Genomic DNA, 16625 nt, shown 5'->3' on the forward strand with positions numbered 1-16625 from the left:
AGAGAGAAGACAAAACGAAGGTTTTCTCTAAGGCCGAACTTAAAGCAAAGTATCCCTAGGAGTCGAATTCGAAGGATAGACGAGATGGATGATGAGTCGCTCTTCTTCAGGCACGGATTCAAACTTTTCTAAGCTAAACAACAACACGTTCGTTCTAATCGGATATCGTTTCTCTCGTTTTTTTCTTCTTTTTCTTTCCTTTTTGTTTTCTTTCTTGATTTTTTTCAATCAACGACAAAATATCACGACGAATGAAATATTCTAATATATTTCCACGTTGTTTTACGAAGAATTAGAAAGTTCGGCAAAGTTACGAGCAATGAGTAAAGGTCAGCGCTTTGTTTACGATTCCGATCGAAATCGTGAGAAATATGTAGGATAAATAAAATCGAATAAAATCAAATAAAGAATGTACACACAGATACTCTCTCTCTCTCTCTCTCTCTCTCTCTCTCTCTCTCTCTCTCTCTCTCTCTCTCTCTCTCTCTCTCTCTTTCTCTTTCTCTTTCTCTTTCTCTCTCTTACTCGTTCGCTATCGTACAATCTCGAAGGGTTCTTAAGCTTGACCTCGAAGCAAAAGCCGTCTGTAAGTACACACGTCGAGCGAATGTTTCGTAAGTAAACTTAGTTGAAGAAAAAGAAGAAAATGAAGTAGAAGAAGAAGAAGAAGAAGAAGGAGGAGAAAGAGAAAAAGAAAAAAAAAGAAAAAGAAAAAGAAGAAGAAGAGGAGAAGAAACACGAAGATGCATCCCTGAAAGGGCATCGCTATCTGGCGCGGAAATCTTGGAGGACCCTCGTCCTCCTCTCTGTGTTCTATCACGTCGTATTCTCTCTCTCTCTCTCTCTCTCTCTCTCTCTCTCTCTCTCTCTTTCTTTCTTTCTTTCTTTCTCTCGCTCTCGTTCTCGCTTTTTCCTCGTCTCTTCTTCCAAACTAAAGACTCTGACTCACCACCCTTGCACGTGTTCAATTTCAGCCCCTTTGAAAGCTCGTTCCTTATCCCTATGCGCTGGTCAGGATCGTCGAGAGAGAAATCGTGAAGCGTGGTCGAATAAGCAGAACGAGAGAGATCCTTTCTCGGCCGACTGCTCCGCCCACAGGACCCTTCCTTCCTGGACACCAAGAGGAGAAAGGATCGAGAGTCTAGAAAGACCCATCAAACTGCTTCGTCTTTGCATCGAGCGAGCGAGAGAGAAAGAGAGAGAGAGAGAGAGAGGGAGAGGGAGAAAAAGAGAAAGAGAGAGAAAAGAAAAAAAGAAGAAGGAGCTGGTAGAAACGGCAAAGTAAAAACCAAGCTGGACCAAGATCGAGTCTTTACTTTTGAACCATCCTCGGCAGATGATTCTTCCTTTGCGAAAAGTCATTGTTACCACTCGAAAACTTCGCGTAAATCGACGTCAGTACTCCTCTTCTTCTTCTTCTTCCTCTTCTTCTTCTTCGTATTTTTTTTCACGAGGCATCTTTTCTCCATTGACCAAAATAATTCTTACCATTCAATATTGTCAATAAGAATGAATCTAGGCGCGGTCAGGCGGTTACCATCCGTAAAGAATTCACATGATCGTTCGAAGGTATAGTAACGACGTTATGTTTCATCGTATCGAAGGAAAGAAGGAAGGAAGTTCGAAAGGAGAATGACGATCGTAGATGATTGTAGAGTCGGGCGTTTTGTGGGCCCGACACTTCAAACCTAACTTTCTTTCCTTCTATTCCGGTCGTTTATTCTCAGAATAAAATAGAACTAATCGATATTTGATCGATACGAAAGAACGATCGAAATGAAACGAAATAATTGTAACATATTAATTTATCTTTGTTCTTGAGCCGAATATTATTTTATGCTTGAGTCATTTCATCGATCGTCTAAATTTATACGCTTTAATTTTATAAACGAAACGTGTGCCACTTTTTCTACCCTACTGTATTTACTACTCTTCTAACGCGAATCGTTGTTGAACGAACTCTTATTAATGTCCTTCGTAATTCATGAGAGAATATGAACGACGAAATCTCTGACGAGTTTCGATTTTAAACTCTTCTTTGATTAATTTTATCTATAATTATATTATAGATATTTATAGTAGACTTATACTATACTTAAACTATAGATACTTATACTATACTTATACTATAGATACTTATACTAATCTTATAAGATAACGTTTTCGGATTATTAGATATTAACGTATCAATTGGAGCTTTGAGAAATCCATAAGAATTTCTTTTATCTGTACGTTCATAAAAATCTTTCGTTTCTCGCGTCGACTCTCGATGGCCAACATTGTAAAATAAAAAAAAAAAAAAAAAAAAAAAAGAAAAGAAAAGAAAAGAAAGAAAAAAGAACGAATCTTGGCGAATATTTTTGTTGGTAAATTTTGTTGGATCGACGAAAAGACGAGAGAAATAATGAGAGAAAAAGAAAGAAAAGAAGGCTCCATTCTTTTGGCAGTAAAAAAAGAAATGAACGAACGAAAGGAAGGAAGGAAGGAAGGAAGGAAGGAAGGAAGGAAGGAAGGAAAAAAGGACGAAATCGAATAGACAGGATACCACGATGACACGGTCTGCGTTAATCCAGCGATAGAAATCTTCTGGGTCACCGTCAATGACGCCGCCACCGGTCATCCAACGAATTAGAGCGAGAGAGAAAAAGAGAGACAGTCGAAGGAAAGAAAAAGAAAAAAAAAAAAGAGTGAGGAAGGAGAGAACGTATAATTTATAACGATAATCCTTTAAGAATGGATCCGTGCTTCGAAGGCAGATTCACGCTTCTCCGAGCATCAATAAGAACCTATATGCTCGTTTCTCCCTTCTCCCTTCCCCCTTCCCCTTCCCCTTTGACCTTTCGAAATCCACTTTTACTTTTATTTCCACCATTTCTTTCTCCCTCTTTCTGTTAAAAATTTCAACCGAATTCTACCGTATCGATCGTGCAGAAACGAACAGGGGGAAAAGATTTTTCTACGTAGTTCACGTGTTTACATAGCTGCAAGACTGTTTATTTAGGAACATAATGGTGCCTTCTAAACGAGAGAGAGAGAAAGAGAGAAAGAGAGAGAGAGAGAGAGAGAGAGAGAGAGAGAGAGAAATTGAATACCTATGGCAAAGATTTTACTCCCTCTCTTCATCCTTTTCCCCTTCTTCTCTTCATCCTTGTCTTTTTCTTCTCCTCCTTCTTCTTCTATCACTATTACTATTACTATTACTATTACTACTACTACTACTATTCTCTATTTTATCTTGCTTTCACGAAAAATGTACGATCAAATTCCTCCCTTACGTACGCCGAAAGAGATTCTAGACGATCGAAGTTTGCGTCCGCACTCGAGAATGGTATAACAAGTACTATTTGATATTGGGATATACACAAGAGTTGCCCTCGAGATTCTCTCTATCGTATACACAACACACGTGTATGTGTGTTAACCTTTGAGAAACGTCCTTCGTATCTCTCTTCTTCTTTCTTTTTTTCGTTCTTAGATCGCTCTGTATGTACGTGTGTTCGTACGCGTATACCATGTTTATATTCCGTAAGATTATTCTTTCGCGGAAGTGTTATCGTCGGACGAAACATTCCAAGAAATTTTCTGAATCATTCATTGACTATTTTCTTTAACAAACACGCCTATTATATACGAGGATATAATACGTATGAGACAACGAATTTTTAACCTTCTCGCGAATAAATTACCACGATGTTTTTCTAACTTTATCTTAGGAATTAAAAACGTATTTTAACATAATCCTCTACGCGACACACATCAGATGACTTTGAAACTTTACGCAGCATTTTTTTTATATTCATTTCTCAATTATCTTTCGTAATAAAATGAACTCGTCGATTCATTCGATTACGTTTCATCGCGACGTCGTTGTTGATTCGTATATTACCAGAATATTATTTATTAAATCCAAGTTATGATATAATCATACACGTACGATCGTATAATTCTTTTTGAAAATTCGAGAATAAAAATGAAGTTTGCAAAGGGATAAAAAGAAGAGAAAATCAAATGAAACGAATTTATCTCGAGAAATGATCTAACGTTCGGAGGATGTTAGAAGACGTCGAGGGAGTATCTAAGCATATCTAGCTATACCGAAAAGGATTCACCCTCGTTTTCTTTTTCATTTTTTCCGTTCTAGCGGGCATTGAAAATGATGAAATTCGCTATTGAAACGAAATACGTGACGCCGCATGAGTCGAGCGAGTTAGTCGAGAGAGAGAGAGAGAGAGAGAGAGAGAGATCGAAAGAGAGACATAGAGAGAAAGAGAAAGAGAAAGAAAGAAAGAAAGAAAGAAAGAAAGAGAATGATCTCTTTTTAAATCTTTTTTCACCAAAGAGATCCGAACGAGTGCATCCACCCACGTTAAATTTGCCTTTGAAATATATTGTACGAGGCAAACTCCCGGAAGGTTCCGGGATCTTTGCATCCGGCCGAGAATAGGATAGGATTCGTTTCGTTTTCCTGCTATCGAGAGAAAGAGAGAAAGAAAAGGACGAGTCGACAAATGCGATCCCGAAAAGTCTGCGGATTCAACGCACTCGCAAGAGGACACGCCGCGTTTGCACGTTCTTGCTTTTACACAGGTATATGTAGGTATACGTAGGTAGTATACGAAGAAACGAATTCAATGGCCTCGTTTTGCAGGTTCGAACCTGTAGGAACGAGCACGAACAGGTCGCGAGGAAAAGTATCGAGAGAAAAAAGGAAGACACTTTTTTCTTTCACCGCGTGCCCGCCCGTATGTTTGCGTAATCCTCCTTCCAAAGGCAAGAAAGAATCATCCCTATTTTTCACGTAAAAGGGAAATTCGAGAAACGTGTTCGAACTTGCACGCGAGTTGTCTTTTCTTCTCCCTTTTTTCTTTTTGTTTTTTTTTTTTTCTTTCCCCTTAAAACCTTCGAACCCCGTAAAATCGAGTTGAGAGAATTGACTTTTCAACTTCGTTCTCTCTGTCTTGTTGAGAATAAAAAAATTAAGGAAAAAGAAAGAAGGTGTAAATAGATATTATTTCTTCCGAACGATGATAAAAATGAATGAATGAAATCGAGGAGAAAAAGAAAATAAAGAGAAATAAATAAATAAATAAAGAATTTTAAAAATAGTTACAGCCAAACTCGATCATCCCGATTCGAAGGGAAACGTTCGATCTCCTGACCTAGAATCCCAACCCTTTAAACGTATCCATGTCCTACCCACGAGAAAGGGTTAACGGAAGCAGGATCACAATAGCCTAAGGGAAAAGGATTTTCCTTTCTCGGTGCAGGGATTCACCTGTGAAAGGGTTGAACCAGTTGAATCGAACAAAGCAAGAAATCCTAGAGTCGATCGATTCGGAAACGTTATCCGACAACACGACAAGTGTTAGAGTAACCGAGCCTGTTACTTAAGCGTTTCGATTCGTACGATATGAAAAATCAAAATCAATAGACAGGAGATATAAAAAGAAGGAAAACAAAGAAAAAGAGAAAGAGAGAGAAAGAAAGAGAGAGAGAACGAGGCAGCTGGTTTTCCAGAGAAAAAAAAAGAAGAAAAAAAAAAAACGTACGTGGAAGAGCAGCTGCGAAAAATATTATTTTCTGGAAGAACTTAATACTCGTCGAGATCATTCGGCAGGTCTTCTTCGAAAGGAGAGAAGCAACAACCCTTGATGTTTCTTTGATCCTCTCGATTCGCTCTACTCCGATCGAAAATTTTTCTTATTTCCTAACCAGCCGTTACCCTCTCTCTCTCTCTCTCTCTCTTTCTCTCCCACCCTCGCACTCACACCCGCCATCACTCTCGCTCGCCTCTCTTCCAATCCACCCCTCCTATTTTTCTTTTTCTTTTCTTTTTTATTTTTCTCTCGACGATTACGTTCAACCGGCTCATACATACATATACGTCGTAAAGAACGGACACACGTGCACAGCTTGACATATCCACCAGAAGAAATTCACCTACGCCCTTTTGTATGGAACAAGCTCCGTTTGACCCTTTTCTACCTGAATATCCCGTCGAAAATAGGGTGTTCTACCCCGTACGGTGCTACCCCATTGAACCGTATAAGATATGCATCTACGTCCCTGAATGCCCGAAGAAAATAAGGAAATTCCATCGGAGATTTTCGTGATTTTGAATAATATTGCATTCCCCTTTCTTTTTTTTTTGGTTTCTTTTCTCTCTCTCTCTCTCTCTTTCCGTCGTCACAATCACCTCGTCGTTTCTCTCTCTTTCGTACGGTTTGCCGTTTCGTACGGCATCGCTCGGCTCGGACGTTTGAAAGGATGGAAAGGGTCCATAAGGGATGAGGATCTATAGGCGGCCCTTTTTATTGTACCATCGAAAGATTCTACGGGACCGACTCGAATGGACAAAGGATTCCACGTACTTTCTGACGATGGACAAGCGACGGTAAAAGCGTGTATAAAGGATTTATCCGCGATGGACGCCACCACGAAGGGTGTAGGACTAAACGAGAGAGAAGGGAATTCAGGGGAGGAAGGGAGAGAGGGAGAACAAAAAATCGAAAACTTTAAACGAATTCTCTTCAACACTCACCTAACTCTTTTCACCCGATTTGTGTTCGCAGCTATCATCAAATTTTGGATAACTCCTTATCTGAAAAAATATCAAGAAAAATCGAAATTAATAAAACGAATGAATCTCGATCGTTATTGAATCATCGTTATCATCATCGATCGTCGTCGTCGTCGTCGATATTAATCTCAATTTATTTTTTATTTTTCATTCTTTTTTTTTTTTGCTCTTATTCCTAATCATTCTTTTCATGCAATTCATGAGGAATAAAAAACAAAACAAAACAAAAAAAAAAGCAGAAAAGAAGGAATGATCGAGAGATCGTTTCTCCCTTCAGTTTCGGTCTGTTCTTCGTCCTCTCTTCGAGGAGGAGAAATAATTCTAGCCGATTACGCACGGTACCGCCCTAATAACCGAAATTCGGTATCGACGAGAGAGAAAGAGAGGGTTAGAACGACTGGATACTCTTATGAAAAAAAAAAAAGAAAGAAGAAAAAAGAATTGAAAGAAATAAAATAAAAAGGAGAAAAATATCTAATACCAAAAGCAGAATTAAAAAAAAAAAAAAAAGGAAAAAAAAAGAATGTAATAGTCCTACTATAAATTCATCCCGTTGTGGGATACACCGCGACGAGAGACGTAGTTTTCCCCCTTCTTCGCCCCTTCTTCGAATGGATATATATAAAAAAAAGAGAGAGAGAGAGAGAGAGAGAGAGAGAAAAGAAGAGATAAAATTCCAATTACGAAGATCTCTATCTGCTCGTCTACCTGCCGAAAACGATTACCAGCACCGTCCAAGCGAGAAATAATAAAAAAAGAAAACTAATACGGTAGTCCATAGTCTATATATTTTCTTGCTTCTTTTTCACCCTTGTCCTTCGTTTTCTTTTTTCTTTTCTTTTTTTCTTTTTTTTTTGATTTGCTTGTTTGTTCTTTCTTTTTTCTTTTATATATATATATATACGTGTGTGTGTGTGTGTGTGTGTGTGTGTGTGTGTGTGTGTGTGTGTGTATTCACACACATTACTTTCACGAACCACTCGACGGAGTACCGGATTCTCAAAGGAACATACGAATATATAATACTTCATGTGATATCTCGATTATGCTATACATAAATACACACACGCAAACATATATGAATGTATACAAGAGGGGTAAAAAAAAAAAAGAGAAATGATCGGACGATATGGAAATTTTTTTGAAAGTGCTACCTCATAGAAAATCCGATCGAAAAAAGAAGCTGGTGCGATTAACACGATAGAAGGAGGACTCTGCGGTGTTCGCCCTAAGGCATTGATAAAACGAGCACCGATATCACGCGTGATATCGCACGTATACTTAAAAGTAACCGAAGAACACGAGAACGTGATTCATGGTGTAAAGAAGGGATGGTGCAAAAAGGAAGAGAATAAAAAAGAAGAAGAAAAAAGAGAAAGAAAAAAGAGAACAGAAGAGACGAGAAGAAAAGATTAGAGTAGAGTAAAGTAGAGGAGAGGAGAAGTAGCATTGGTTGTACGTATCTCGATCAAGTCGATCTTGAAATCGCGGCGATTACGCGTCTCGCGAGAGTGGAACGACGACGACGACGACGACGACGACGACGAAGAAGAAGAAGAAGAAGAAAAAGAAGAAGAAGAAGAGAGAAAAATAAAAAAGAAAGGGAGAGGGAGGAGTAGGGGAATGAGGGACGAGGCGGAAGAGAAAAAGGAACGATGTGTGTGTACGTGCGTGAGTATGCGAGAAAGAGAGCTAAAGAGAAAAGGACGAAAGATCGCTTGCACCTGCCGCTGACGTCAGAAGGGACTTCTTGTTTGTACCTGCGCACAGCCCCGGGGGTCACTACTACTGTTTTAGGCGAGTCTTCCTTTCTTTCCTGCCCCTTTAACCGCGAGCTACGAAAAACGCGCTCCTGTCTCCTCTCTCTCTCTCTCTCTCTCTCTCTCTTTTTCGTTTTCTATCCTTGCTTCGTGTATTATTTATATGCTAATGAAAAGTCGAGGACGCCAGAAAGAAGAAAGAAAAGAGTATGTATTATTCTCTATCTCTCTCTCTTGTATAACTCGCCATTACGATTATGATATACGTGCAGAATGAATACAAGCATTTTATACGTATACCATAGTTGAGATTAATGCCGGATTTAATGAGCTGCTAAAGTAAATTTTAATCGAATACGCTGCGGGCGTTCGCTCTCATGGATTTGAGATTTTTATCGGCCGTTAATGAACCCTTCTGCCGCGGGTAGAGATCCCTTTTCACTAGACATGACACATTACTCTTTCTCTCTCTCTCTCTCGTTTCTTTTTTCTTCTATATCGTTAGGAATGTATACTTCATCTCTATGTCTATGTCTCATTGTTTTATATCGTTCTCTCTTCCTCTCTCGGATTTTCTCAAGTTTCAATATATAGAAATTAAAATGATACAACGATTCCCTAACAAACACCTTCGACGTTTATTATCTCTCCTTCGTAATCAACGAATATTATCTTTCTTTGGCGATACGGATAAAGGGGATAAAAATGTATTAAAGATATGCACGAACGAATCTAGTCGGATCGAATTGGATTCTCGGAGATTCTCTTTCGAAGGAAGGACTCGAACGACTCCGCCTCACAGGACGACGTACGACGCAAAGTAATTTCGATAAAATCGATATAGCAAAACGGCACAGATAAGATTGCTAAAAGCAACGGCAACCGGACCAAGAGAGAAAGAGATAGTGGCGTTTTAATCGAGATCAAGTCAAGTCGTGAACGTCGTTTCTAATCTTCCGAGGCCGACACGAGGGAACGTTCGAAATCGTTGCCGCGTGAAACAACCGTCTTCTTATCTTGATGTGTTACGCCAGAACGACGTTTTACCCTCTAACTCATTTGCATAATCTAATATCCTCGGTTAAACGCCGTCGAACGATACGTCCGAACATCAGGATACTTTTCTTCTTTCTTCTCCTTCTTCTTTTTCTTCTTCTTTTTCTTCTTCTTTTTTCTTTTTCATTTTTTCCTCTCCTCTCTTCCTTTTTTCATCTCACTTCTTCGAAGCTTCTTAATCGCCCTTCCTTCTCCTCGCTCTTTTTTCCCCCTTTTTTCTTCTTTTTCTTTTCTCGCTTATTTGTTCTCTTCTTTTTTCTTTTAATTTAAAAAATTGTATTCTTCTTCGTTTTGTTTTTCTTTTTGTTTTTGTTTTTCTTTTCCTTTAAGTAGCACACCTATCATATTCGAACGTGTCTCGCAATGAAGCGGAACGTCCATCCGGAGGTTCAATGTACTCCCGAGCTCTCCTCTCTAGACCTTTTGAGAACGACGATACGAATAATGATGTGATTCACGTACAAGAGAAAAACAACAGCTGGTTTGTGACATATCAAGGCTTTTATGAAAAGCAATCGTTCGGAGTAGAAATTAAGAGCAAATTAAGAGAGACCGTAATAAATTCTTTCTTTATTTTTGTACTCTTTTATTACGCATTCAGCGAGAAAATGTTTTACTTTTTATTTTATTTTCTTTACGTTTAAATCTGACGTTTGAAATTTAAAAGTATTTTATTTAAATATCAGGATCGATGAAACAAAAATTGACAATTTTTCATTCAATTTTTTTTCTTTTTTTTTTTTTTTTTTTTTGAAAAATCTCGATTTCGTTGTTCCAAAAGCTCACGTTGCGTCTTATGTATCACGAACTATACGATCGATGATATTTCCCTTTTTACTTTTAGTTCAAATCTAAAGAAAAAAGAAAAAAGAAAGAAAGATCAAAAGCAATTCTCAGTGAAATCATTGTCCTGGCAAAAAGGGATATCGATTTTTAGCTTGTAAATATGCGAGATAAGTTTTAGGGAGGCAAGTTTCGCTTCGATATATCGGCATGACCGATCGTCGACCGGTTTCTAAAACACGATCGAACCGATCTCTCGAATTAATTAGAATTCGACGGACGCGTTGAGAGAACCGGTTATAAAATCCTTTCGGGGCAAGAGAAGAGGAAGGATAAAAGTCCCCGTTTGGTAGGACCAAGAGATTTTGATTTCTTAACTACGAAAGCGGTAGGATGGATCGTCTAATTGAGACAGAATCAAGCCGAAGATATAATTAAACGTTCGAATATTATAAAAAGGAATCGTTTCGATTAAATATAAAGAGAAGAAATGGTAGGAAAAAAGACAAGAAAAAAAAAAACTTAACTCACTTAACAAATTTTACGTGCCAAGACGGTATTTTAATATCGTCGACTTTGTAAATAAAAAACGAAAAGAGAAAAAACATTGTCGTGTAACAGGTCGAGCACAACTCAGTCAATCAGCGTCCTGTGAATACAGCGAAAGGATCGTTCCATTTTTCTTTTTCTTGTTTGTTTCTAAAAATAAAAATAAAAAAAGAAAGCAATTTTTCGTATAAATTTTATGTGTCGAAACGATATTAATAACGTCGGCTTTACAAATGAAAAACAAAAAAGTATATTTACATGTAACAGGTCGTTACACCTCGTCAGTCTTGTTGCTCGAGCCGGTTGCTCGAAAAGAACAGGAAGAGAGAAAGAGAGAGGAACGACTGGTTTCTTGAGATTTTCATTTAGTGCTATCCCTCTCTCTTTCTCTTTCTCTTTCTCTTTCTTTCTCTCTCTCTCTCTCTCTCTCCCTCTCTCTTTCCCTCTATCTCTATCTCTATCTCTCTCCTGCCTCCACGAGGAAAACGTTTAGATTACGACCTTGCTTATTTACTGGGAGCATCGGTATGTTCATTGCCGTTCGTACTCTCGCACACGTAGCGAATAACACGTAGGCGAAAAACCTGTTCGACCGATCGATCGAGTCCTTCTCGTCCTTAAACAACCCAACACCACCTACGTTTTTCCTATTTTTCCCCCAAACGAGATCTCTATTGACGATATAATATCAAAACCGGTGAAGCTGGAAAAATGGACTACGATATAATCGAAAATGTTTTTTAAACCTGATGTTATCCTCCTGAAAGTACATAGTAAACATCTATATTTTCTTTATTTTTTTTTATTTTTATTATTATTTTTTTTTTTTTTTTTTTTTTTAGATAAAAGAAGACTCAGATCGTCGAATCGATCGACGAGATATCTAACGTACAAAATCTCAGCGTAGAGATAGTCGTAGTAAATTAATTAATTGTTTTATACAATATTTTTTTTTTTTTTACGTAAGTAATATTTTCTTTTTCAAACGAGAAAAGATTCAGATCGTCTAACTGATCGATCAAAAATTAATGTCTGTTTAAATCTGAAAATACGTCCGTACGAGAAATTGCAACGGATCGATTACTTCGAAGTTTCGAAGATTTTTTTTTCTTTTTTTCAGGGAGAGATCGAAATGATAAATTAAAAAAATTTCCAAGTCGTTTCTTCCTCGTACCAAAGATTTACTTTACAACTTTAACCAAAAAGTCAAATCTACTTACAGATAGAAAAGTAGTTACAAATACCTGCGTGCAAGTACCTTGCGTTAGAAAAAGAACAAGAAAAAACTGCCTGGTAATATTCTTCGTAACTTCAAATAGATTTATAGAAACACTTGTTCTAAGCGATAGAAGGTTGACGTGCAGGTTGCAAGGTCAGGTTTCACCTGCACCGTACCGTAATTTGGAGGTGCAAGTGAAAACAAATACTCCGGACTATACCTGCATGCAGGAGCTTTTCGAAAAGAGGGGATAGACTTTGTGGTCCATGAAGTTTACATCCCCTACCGTGTGCCGTCCTCACTCTCTCTCTCTCTCTCTCTCTCTCTCTCTTTCCCTTTTATACCCTAAAGTCTCTTTCGAGATTTCTCATTGAAAAGTAAACTCTCTTTAAAACGTTAGCCAAACACGAGAAACGAAAAAGAATCAAAGATCGGAAAGTTCAAATACGTAAATCGAAAGTGATTACAAATATCATCTCGTTTAAATAATACTAAATGAATGACGGATAAAAGGATTTTTACTCGTATAATTGAGGATTATCGAAGCACCTGATACGTCGAGAACAGGTTGCTAAAAAAAGGAAAGAAAAAAAGGGAGAACAGAAAAAAAAAACAAACAAAAAAATAAATAGGATAGGTCATGGAGGAAGAGGATTCAACGAAGATTTCTCATTGTACCGATCGAAATAAATCCCCGATTGTGTGTAGAAAAAGTTGTTGAGTAGATGATCGAAAAAAAAAGGACAAAAAAAAGGGAGGGCAAGTTTTTTCGTCGTTTCGCGGCTAATAGACGCTAGTCACGAGGCCATAGGGTATGTACGATAGAACCGCGTGAGTCCACGTGGAGATACTCCACTCTCTGTCTGTAAACGAGAGAGAGAGAGAGAGATAGAGAGAGAGAGAGAGAGAGAGAGAGAGAGAGAGAGAGAGAAAACGAGCAGAAGGTATACTTAACGACCGTAAGGGTCGCCTTAGTTATCTCGATGCATCTAAACCTCGTCGACTCTCCCTCGACTGTTCTTGAAGAACTCTCGCCGTGGGGGTAATGGTGGAAGCCTGAGCGTGCGCTCGCGCGACCACATTATTACCCCCCGTTAATCACCGTAGGGATGCGCTCGTGAGAAGTTAATTGCATCTCCATTGGTCGATCGAGGAAGAAAAAAAAAAGGAAAAAAAAAAGAAAACAAAAAAAATTTACAGATTCTCAGCAGGTGCGATATGCCTCTCCTCTATATCTTGCAACACTAATGCAACTTACATGTAATGATAATAATAATAATAATAATAATAGTAATAATAGTAATAATAGTGATGATAATAATAATGATAATAATAATAATAATAATAATAATAATAATAAGAGTAATAAAATAATTTTTCCCTTCGTACCGGTTTCATTAATCGATTTCAATAGACCTGTGGCAATTAACTTCCAGTCCGTGGAAGAAATTAATAAAGATAAATTGGACGATTAAGGGTTCACGCGAAGGTGAGGAGTAATAAGTGACTAAAGTAATATCTCTCGGAATAAAATCATACCGAGAATATATATATATATATATACATATGTATACATATATATACGACTTGTCAAATTTCGTTATGATAATCGAGCGTTATACGTGCCGTGTAATCGGATAATCAGACCGAGACGCAGGTCGACCCAGTTAAATCGCGAGCTTGTACTCGACCGGATTTGCATGGAATTTCCTGTCGCGTGTGTGATCGAGAAAGTAGAGATAAAAAAAAAAGAAAAAAAAAAAAAAAGAAGGAAGAAAAAGAAAAGAAAAGGAAACAAAGAGAAATAAACTCGAAAGAAAATAAATAAAAATATAAGAAGAAATGAAGAAAAAGGAAACGGAGTAAAATAATCGATAATAAGATGGAGAGATAAATGGAGCATATAAATAATCGCAAGAGCTTATGTGCAAGAATGTGTCGAAGCTTACGTCACGACAGGCACGAACTAGTCGTAACAGGTTTGATCCTGTTCACGAGTTGTTGAGGAAAAAGGAGGCCACCCTTGGGTCTTTGATGCTTTTCTCTAGGACGAAGCTAGAGCTTAGAGAGAGAGAGAGAGAGAGAGAGAGAGAGAGAGAGAGAGAGAGAGAGAGAGAGAGAGAAGCTTAGAAAATAGAGGACTTTCGAGGAGGTTGAAATCCGAGACGAGTCTTTTCCAACGCGGAAAAGAAAGATCGAAGGGTGACGAAGGTGGAGGATAATCGAAGAAGGATGCTCTCTCTCTCTCTCTTTCTCTCTTTCTTTCTTTCTCTCGCTCTCTTTGGTGGGGGTGGACGTAGTAGGATCTACTAGAGAGTTTGCCGGGGTGCTCTTCTCGTTGTACGGACTCAAATGTTGATCGGAGCGAAGAGAGTAAGAGAGAGAGGGAGGGAGAAAGAGAGAAAGAGAGAGAGAGAGAGAGAGAGAGGGTCGAAAGAAGAAGAGAAGAGAAGAGAGACCGGCAGATGGTCGGCGTGGACCCCGACGTGGGAAGCTCCGAATTCTCCGAGTTCCCACAGCCAGAATGCACCTGCCCTACCCCCACTCTAACACCCCGTCCTGCCGGGACGGCTTATATAAGGGCCAGGGTTGCTCGTCTAAGGCATCATTCGCTCACTAGCGCTTCGCTCAAAAGCATCTGAAAAACGTATAAAAACCAGCGTATAGCGAACCCACTCGCTGATATATTATTATATCGATCACGTCGTTCACGTTTTCGAGAGGCACTCATATACATATTGCATACGTACACACATATATATACATATATATATATGCACATGTATAGACATATACATTTGTATCAACTTTGATCGTACAAGTCGTCGTAGTCGTCTTCTTCTCGCGTTCCGACCAGAGAGTTTGCACGGAAAACCGGTTCAGTGCGCGGGTTCCGTGGTGGAAGAAGAAGGAGAAGAAGAAGAAGAACAAGACCGACGAGTGAAAAGGACGAGAGAAAACAAGAAGAGAAAAAGATGGCCGCCACCACTATGAGCCACGTGTTCGAATACGAGAACGAGTTGAACGATAACTTATACAATCTTAAGATGTCGGGCAATAACAAGGCCAGCAGCAACGGGACCAAAAGCATGAGGAGGATGTTGAAACCTCTGTTACGTTTGCTTAAGAAGAAAACGGGCAAGGGCAAATACGGTAAGGGCCAAAAAGCCATGCCGCAATCGGAGATCTTCACCGAGGAGGTCGACAATCAGAACAACGCGAACGAGGCATTGGAAAGAAGATTATTGGCCGAACTCCAAGATGCTGAAGAGGGTGCAGCCATTACCGTTTGTCTCGACGGTCAAATGACAGTCGTGCCGGTTGTTCCTGGTCAGTGTTACGTCCCTGTACACTTTGCTCACACCCACGCCGGTGACTTCTATTGGACGACCCTCAGCCTCGCGGACAGTGATCTCTGCTACAAGGAACGAGCTTTCTCGCAACATCAAACACCGGAGATGCAAGTCGCGTGAGAGGAAACCTCGAGTCGCGTGTCATCAAACGCATTCCTTCGATCTCCATCATCATTCTGATGGTCCATCTCACTCGGACACTACAACTTACTAAAGTCAAAGAAATTGTTGTTGACCGAGCAACGCAATAGAAGTAAACGAGATCGCGCTACATAGCCGATACATAGACTTTAGATAAGATACATCGAAACTGTGATCCATAGTTTAAATAGATAGAGAAATAGATTTTAATTTATATGGAGACATACAGCAAGACTTTTCCATTGTGTATTCCTAGAGATACGTTAATACGATAAGTCTGACTCGAGATTTAAAGGGTTGGACGATTGAAGAGATTCTAGAGGGTAGTGTTCTATACATATTGTATATTTTTTTTTTTTTTTTTTTTTTTAATGTCGCGATGATATCGATCGCATTTGTGATAATATCTGTACCTATCAGAATATATTAGATATATTTATAATCTAGCATATCCATATTGTGATATTGGCTTTAAAACATACCGTCACGATCGGCGGAAATTTCCTAATGTCTTCCAAGTATTTTTAATAAAACATTATAAACAAATTCTCTTGTTGCGTCGATTGAAAAACTATCCTTTACCTCGTCCTAATACTTTACATTTATTTTCAATATCTGAATAAATAACTACATATAAGTTCAATGATAAAAGACTCGACAGAAGAGACAATACGTTCAGAGACTCTTCTAAGAAATTCTTCTTCAAAATGCATGCATTTATTATCTTTCGTATGTAAATGAAAAGATGGAAATTTTTTTTTGGTAAAGTTTGGTTAAACGAAATGAAAAAAAAAAAAAATAAATAAATCTTGAAATACCTACGATGAACTTTTATTTAACAATTAATCAAACATATATATTCACCGATTACGAATAGGCGAAAATTGTGAACACGTGGACGTCGCATATGGGTCGCACACATGTTCAAGGGTAGGGCGAACGAGTGCATGAATTCACATGATTTTCTGATAGAAGAGTTACGAAGCGAGAGGGGGGGTTGAACGACCCTCTAGCGACGAGAAAAAAACAGAAAAATAACAAAGGATGCAAAGGTGCCCGATGACCGTACATCCAATGATAATAGAATAACAGTAAGGGTGAATATTTCAAGTAGGGAGATATCTCGATAGGGTTAATTCAATATCGTATTTATTTAACGGTTAGTGTAGCAGGAGATCCACGGG

General features: G+C 38.6%; 2 protein-coding genes across 11 annotated transcripts in view; one reads left to right on the forward strand and one right to left on the reverse strand.

Annotated features, from left to right (window-relative positions):
- Positions 1-16625, reverse strand: part of LOC122632091 (tubulin polyglutamylase TTLL4-like) — a 131483-nt gene that overhangs the window by 81587 nt on the left and 33271 nt on the right. For 7 of the 10 annotated variants that reach the window (XM_043818550.1, XM_043818549.1, XM_043818555.1 and 4 more), the window contains one exon: positions 6542-6601. The exons of 2 other annotated variants lie outside the window; for them this stretch is intronic. The gene's annotated coding sequence lies outside the window, so the exon portion shown is untranslated. Of the gene's footprint in view, positions 1-949; positions 1111-6541; positions 6602-16625 lie in introns of all 10 variants that reach the window. One more of the 10 variants, XM_043818553.1, reaches the window with a different exon arrangement.
- On the forward strand, positions 14548-15987 carry LOC122632098. The gene has a single exon (XM_043818566.1). The coding sequence runs from the start codon at positions 14923-14925 to the stop codon at positions 15418-15420; it is 498 nt and encodes a 165-aa protein (XP_043674501.1). The 5' UTR covers positions 14548-14922; the 3' UTR covers positions 15421-15987.

Source organism: Vespula pensylvanica, chromosome 9 (assembly GCF_014466175.1).
Source record: "Vespula pensylvanica isolate Volc-1 chromosome 9, ASM1446617v1, whole genome shotgun sequence".
NCBI lineage: Eukaryota > Metazoa > Arthropoda > Insecta > Hymenoptera > Vespidae > Vespula > Vespula pensylvanica.